The sequence below is a fragment of the Lutra lutra genome, chromosome 15, assembly GCF_902655055.1.
Source record: "Lutra lutra chromosome 15, mLutLut1.2, whole genome shotgun sequence".
NCBI classification, from domain to species: domain Eukaryota; kingdom Metazoa; phylum Chordata; class Mammalia; order Carnivora; family Mustelidae; genus Lutra; species Lutra lutra.
In genome coordinates this window covers 65,450,008-65,456,007 of record NC_062292.1, presented here as the reverse complement: position 1 = coordinate 65,456,007, position 6,000 = coordinate 65,450,008, and the positions used below count along the sequence as shown (strand labels likewise).

Below are 6,000 nucleotides of genomic sequence, written 5' to 3'. Positions count from 1 at the left end.
TCAGGGGCTCCCTCCCATCCTGGGGGAGTACCACATCTTTCCAAAGCCTCTGGGAGGAAGGGAGCAGCTTCCCCAGGTAGGACGGGCGTCCTTGGGGACGCTGAGCAGGAGGGTAAGCACGGCCCTCCCCAGCAGCTAGCCTGGTCGGGGCGGGGCAGGTGGACAGGGCCTGGAGAGGCTTCTCTGAGGAGGAGGAAGTCCAGGGAGCAGCTTGCCCGCCCACTCTCCCTGGGTCCTATGAAAAGAGGACTCTTGCTCGAGGCCCTTATAACCTGGCGTTGTAAACACTCAGGACGCGCCCAGCTGCTACTCTCTGCCTCCTCTGTGCGGGCCCCATGGAGGGAGGCAAGACTGGGCTCTGGATTGGAGGAACAGAGCACTGAGGGGGCAGGGTGGCCCTGAGGGCTGGGACCTGGGAGGCAAGCCCTTCCCCACGCCCCAGGCACACAAAACGGAAAAATGGCTCTATATCCGGACCACAGCTCTGCAGCCTCCAAGGGGCCTAGGAATCAGGCTGCTTCCAAAGGAGCCGAGACTATTCTAAAGGCACATGACATATGGTGGACCCAGGTCTGCTGCACTGGGGGCCCACGAAGGAGACACCCAAGCAGCATTTGAGTGAGAGACCAAATGACTGAGAGGGTTTGGGGGAAACAGGAGGCAGGCTAACAAGGGCAACAACGGCCGTGGGGAGCCCCACCCATCAGAGTAAGGCGGAACGAGAAGACCCCGGCTGCCCCCTCAAGTGAGGGGGCAGCATGGTCTGGGTGAGGAGTGGGGCCCTGGGTGTGCCTGAGGGGACAGCAGGTGTCTGTGGGACTCTGGCGGGGAGGGTAGAGCCAGAGGGTAAGCCCCAAGTGTACGCGCAACCCCCCCCCACAGGTGAGGTCTGAGTTACAGGTGCCCCATAGAGCTCTGCGTCTGAAGCCCTGCTCCCTCCTGACCCTGCCCCTCCCTGAGAGAGCAGCCCCAGTCCCCCGCCCCGAAATACCTCTGAACCGGGCACAGAACAGAGCCAGAGCAAGGCTGTGCTGAAGATGGACATAAAGGCAATGTCCCCAGGGTCCCAAAAAGTCAGAGGACACAGGGCAAAGGGCCTGTGAGGCTAGGAGGGACCACCAGCAGAGAGCACACTTCCGTCCCCCGCCCCAGAGTATCACACCACCCACGACCCCCGCTCCCACGGCCCACTGGGCTCTCAGAGCAGGATCCCCCACCCCCGTCAGCCACAGCCCCCCAAGAAAGCTGGGCTGTGGCTTAATCAAGTAGAATAAATTTAATCTGTAACTATAAAATGTCTAGGTTAGTGGCAGTTATGGACGCCCAGAGGCTGGGCAGAGCCTGTTCCCGTGGGCATCCCCAGGGACTCCGAGGCTTCCCTAGTTCACAGAGGTGGCTGGCAGGATGTTTGCTTTGCGCTCCGCTTCGATGCAATACTTCTCAGGGAGACCGGTGGCTCTGCAGGGGGACACAGGGCAGGTGTGACGGGGCCACAGGAAGCAGGCCCTGTGGGGGGTTTACAGAACCTGGGGGACTGCCCCCACCCCTGCTCCCACAATCCACCCCCCAAACACATTCCCCCCAAGGCTCCAGCCCCCCGCCTCGGAGTTCCCAGAAAGCCAGGCAGCCCCCGTCCCAGAGCGTTCAGCCGCAGCCCCTTTCAGGAGAAAGGGCCCTCCCAGAGCACCTGTCACCCCCTCGGTCCCCTGACTCCCACATGCCCTGCCCTGGAGTGGAGGGGGAGACAGGGAGAGGCAGTGGGCTGTGCGAACTGCAGCGCACCTCAGCTCCTCAATCTTCTTCTTCTTGATGTCATCGATGCGCTCACGCCGCTTCTGGGCCTCCTCTTTGAGGCGCCGGCCCTCCTCGAAGGTGGCAATGCGGTCCTGCACCTGCTTCTGCTGGTTCTCGCGCACCTGGCGCCTGAGCTCGTTGGCATGCCGCAAGCGCCCCGTGGCCTTTTTCTCCTCCTCTAGACGCTCCTTCTCGATCTGCTCTCTCTGAGCCCTGGAGGAGGGACAAGGGTTGCCGAATGGACTAGGCTGAGCTGGCCCAGTGAGGAGAGGCACTGAGGAAGCCTTCCGGAAGGGCTTCTTCAGGGGACGCGCTTCAGAGCCCTGCCCACTCCCACCCTCTTCTGTGGCTCAGACATCAGCCTCCAAGCTGCCTCTGGGCATGCGGCCCCTCTCCTCTGCCAGGCCTGGCGCTGTGGGCACAGGACTCTATGTCCATGCTTAGAAGGGCCTCACATTGCTTTACTGCTCTTCCATCACTGTTTTGAAATTCATAATACTTATTGAACAAGGGAACCCCCAGGCCCTGCAAATTACTAGCTGGCCTGTACTCAGGGGCTCACCCATCAGAAACTATGTTTCCAGCTCTTCTCTTTTGCAACAATGCACAGCTCCTCTCTAGCTGGTAGGTTCTTTCTCAGTCTCCCTTCCTCCCTTCCCACAAATAATAGCAACGACATTAACAAAACTGCAAAGGGGATGCTCAGAAGTGCTGGAAGGAGGAAGGAGCTGCCCCAGGACCTCTCAGTGCTCCTGCTCCTCCAGCTCTCCAGATTCTTCAGAGGAAGCTCCCCACAAGGGGGTTTTCACGTGCCCCGATACCCTGGAGAAAGCAGCCGTGTGTCACACTAGGGAGCCCCTGGGCTGGCAGGCAGTTAGAAATCTGAATGGGGAAAAGTCTGGTCACTTCATGGGATTAGGGCCATGACCTTGGAGCCTGCTGCCTTACAGGGACCCAGGAGCTTCCAAAACCTGCAGCTGTCTGGGACTCACCCCAGACCAATTACATCAGAATCTGTGGGGTTGGAGCCCAGGACTCAGGGCTCTATGGGAGCTCCTGGACATCTCTAAGAGCCACCGGGTAGGGTGGGTCAGCTATCGCTGCTTAGTCAGTGGGCTGCCTGGCAAAGGCATCCCTCTCCCCAGAAGCAGGAAGCCCCTAGAGAGGCCGTCTACAAGGTCATGTTTTTGACATAGGAAAACCTGGATTGCTGGCTACGGCAGAGATGCTCGGAGCGCTTGAAGACAGTTGCGCTGGCGGTCACATGGCCCCAGGGACACCAGGTCTAGACGCTCACCTAGAAGATCAGGTGAAGCGGAATGTCTCCAAAGGGCTGGTCTCACTTTACTAACTGGCTAGTGCATATGCTTTGAGCAAACAAAGTGAAGAAGGGACAAATGGGTCAGTGACAAAAGTAGGACCTTTAATTCCTTTTCATTAATACTTATTACTCCCTGCTAAAGGCAACACGGGTGTCCAAGAGCATAGAGGTCAGTGATGGCGGACATCTGAAAGGCAGTCTGGAGCCCAGGGGCGGAATCTGTGGGGCCATCAAGGAAGCTGCCTCCTTCAGCAGGCTTCCAGAGACCATGGCATGACCCTTGAGGGCCTGGTACCAACCAGGGAAGCTACAGAGTCAAAGGGCACCGCAGCTAGTGGGCGCAGGCTAGGGGCCCTAGTAAAAGACCAGGAACTTGGCTCTGGCAAGGATGGAGATTCCTACAGGTTGGCTCTGCCTCTAGCTGGGGGCCCTGGATGGGGGGGAGGCTGAGGGGGCCCAGAGCTGGCCTGGCATGCAAGTACCTGGGACAATGCCAAGGACTGAGAGCGGGTAGACCAGAAAGCCAAGCTGCACCATCGCATCTCCACTCACCTGAACAGAATATCTTTAATTTTATATCTACACCCTCCCCCTTCCGATTTTGTTTGTTTCCTTTGAAAGTTTCTGATCTTACAGATTTTGAACCAGAGCAAGAAAGGAGTCATTCCCAGTTAGGCCAGAACAGAGCCAGGGGAGCACCCAGGGGCCGGGTCTGGTGGTGGCAGATCTGACTGATGGACGCTAGAGCGGCTGTGGCTGCTGGCAGCTCTGGGGGTGGACGCAAGGCGGGGAGAGCGACCGGTGTGAGCACTTCACCTCCACTTACGTAAGGGTGGGGGTTATCGCTGAGCCAAAAGAGAACAAAAATAAAAGGATGAGGAGTAGGCAAGCTGGGCCAGATGGATAAATATAGATGAGGTCTCTCCGAATAGGAGTCTTCTGCCTCTTCCCATATGACTGGGCAAGGACAGCCTTTTGCTCACCTCCAATACCTCCCAGACAATCCAGCATGGAGTCTTGAATTTATGTGCTTAATACATATTTATCAAATGAATGGCAAAGACCCCAGCCCCCACACCAGGCTCTTCTCCAGTGACCCAGACCCTTGGTGTTGGAACGTCTCTCTGTCTCTCCTCAACCTCCCTGCTGCGGCTTCATCCCTAACTTGCAGGGGGACGTGGAAGCAGGGGAGGGCAGAGGGACAAGGTACATACTTTTACTCACACCAGTAATACCCAGTTCCTTAGACATGTTCAGGTGCTGTTTTCCAAATCTCTGATCAGAAAATTCTGGGCTTTCAATTTTCGTCTTTGCACATTTCGGCTGGTCATCTCATTGGCATGACTCCACCACCCCAGGCAAGATGAACACACATCCATCTGTGGACATGCCAGGAAGGTCCTCTCCACCCGGTAGAGGCCATCCCTACCACAATACAAGGAAAGGAAGCCAAGGTGCCCAGCCCCACCTACCGAAGAATCCTCTCGAACTCATCCCGGTCCCGTTGCACCTGAACGGCCAGACTGTGCTCCTTGAAAGCCACCTGCTCCAGCCGGCTGCTGCGTAGTTTGGCCTCTGTCTCCATCTTTTTCTGTGCATTTTCCTTTTCCTTTCTGCGCCACTCCCTGTCTGCAACCTCCTGGTTGCGCTTGGCCCGCAGGGCGTCCTGGGAAAGGGGAAGGTGGGGAGACCTGCGAGGGTGCAAACTGACCTTGGTACCAACGGGGCACCTTAGGAAGACGCCAACTGCAGGATCTGACACAGCCTCCTTTGAGGAGGGCTGTGAATTTCCCTGGCAACAAGGTACAGTACAGAGCAAGGTAAGAGTATAAGGTAGAGTGCAGAGCAAGGTGGAGTACAAGGTAGAGTACAGAGCAAGGTGGAGTACAAGGTAGAGTACAGAGCAAGGGAGAGCACAGAGCAAGGTGGAGTGCAAGGTAGAGCACATGGACTCTTGTAGAACTTTCTGGTTGATAGATACCCTGAGGTGTCTTGGCTTGTCCTCTCCCACCACTGATCCCAGTTCTTTTCCTATATCTCCAACACTTCCAGGCGATCCTGCAGCCACCTCTCATTTTAAAAACTGCTAATGATGGAGACACCACAGTTCCTCTGGTGACACTTTCCAGTGAGAGTTAAGGCCGAAAGTTCTTTACATAGCAGCCAAAAGCTTTCTCTTGAACCTTCAGCACATAACACCCTGCCTGCCCTGTTCTCGCTGCGCCAGGCACTGGGGCAGCCCACCCCTTTGCCCTCAGATGACTCAAGTCTAGGTAACCTGCACCCCCTCGTCCACATCTCTGTCCTTCAGGTCGGTTTTGCAGGCTGTCAAGGGAATAGTTAAGGGGTTGCAGAGGCCCAAGGAAGCTGAGACTAAGAAGGTACCTGCTCTGCCTGGTAATCCTGGGCCTTCTCCTGCATGGCCCTCAGACGGGTGATCTCCTTCTCTTTCTCCCTCCGTATTCTCTCCTGCTCAGCCTCAAACTCTGCTTCTCGAGCCTGCCAGGAAGAAAAGGTCTTGTAGATCGGCTCCCCTTGCCCCAGCCTTGCAGAGAAACATAGTTCCTGCCAGTCTGTCCAGTGTCTCCCATATCACTCCCTGACTCTTTTTAAGGTAGGGCAAAATAACTAGCAATGCATGAACAAGGTCAATTAGCATTGCAAAATGCTTCATTGTTTACAAAACGCTTCCCCCTATATGATCCCAGAGGGCCCCTACAACATTTTGTGGGACAGGTTTTATAGATGAGGAAACTGACATTCATATAGATCAAGGGTCCTGCCCAAGATCCCGTAGCTAGTCAACTATCAAAAAGGATTTGAACACAGGTATCCCAAGCCCAGCCTTCATGTCCCTTCCACTGCATTGCAGACAATGTCTAAGT

General features: G+C 56.1%; 1 protein-coding gene across 6 annotated transcripts in view; it reads right to left on the bottom strand.

Moving 5' to 3' along the window:
- Nucleotides 1-1,263: 1,263 nt before the first annotated feature.
- Nucleotides 1,264-6,000, bottom strand: part of CFAP45 (cilia and flagella associated protein 45) — a 34,314-nt gene continuing 29,577 nt past the window's right edge. For all 6 annotated transcript variants that reach the window (XM_047705134.1, XM_047705133.1, XM_047705135.1 and 3 more), the window contains 4 exons: nucleotides 5,501-5,614; nucleotides 4,588-4,781; nucleotides 1,783-2,007; nucleotides 1,264-1,458 (listed from right to left, as the gene is read on the bottom strand). In XM_047705134.1, coding sequence (XP_047561090.1) covers nucleotides 1,380-1,458; nucleotides 1,783-2,007; nucleotides 4,588-4,781; nucleotides 5,501-5,614 — 612 coding nt within the window. In that variant the 3' untranslated portion in view covers nucleotides 1,264-1,379. The remainder of the gene's footprint in view (nucleotides 1,459-1,782; nucleotides 2,008-4,587; nucleotides 4,782-5,500; nucleotides 5,615-6,000) is intronic.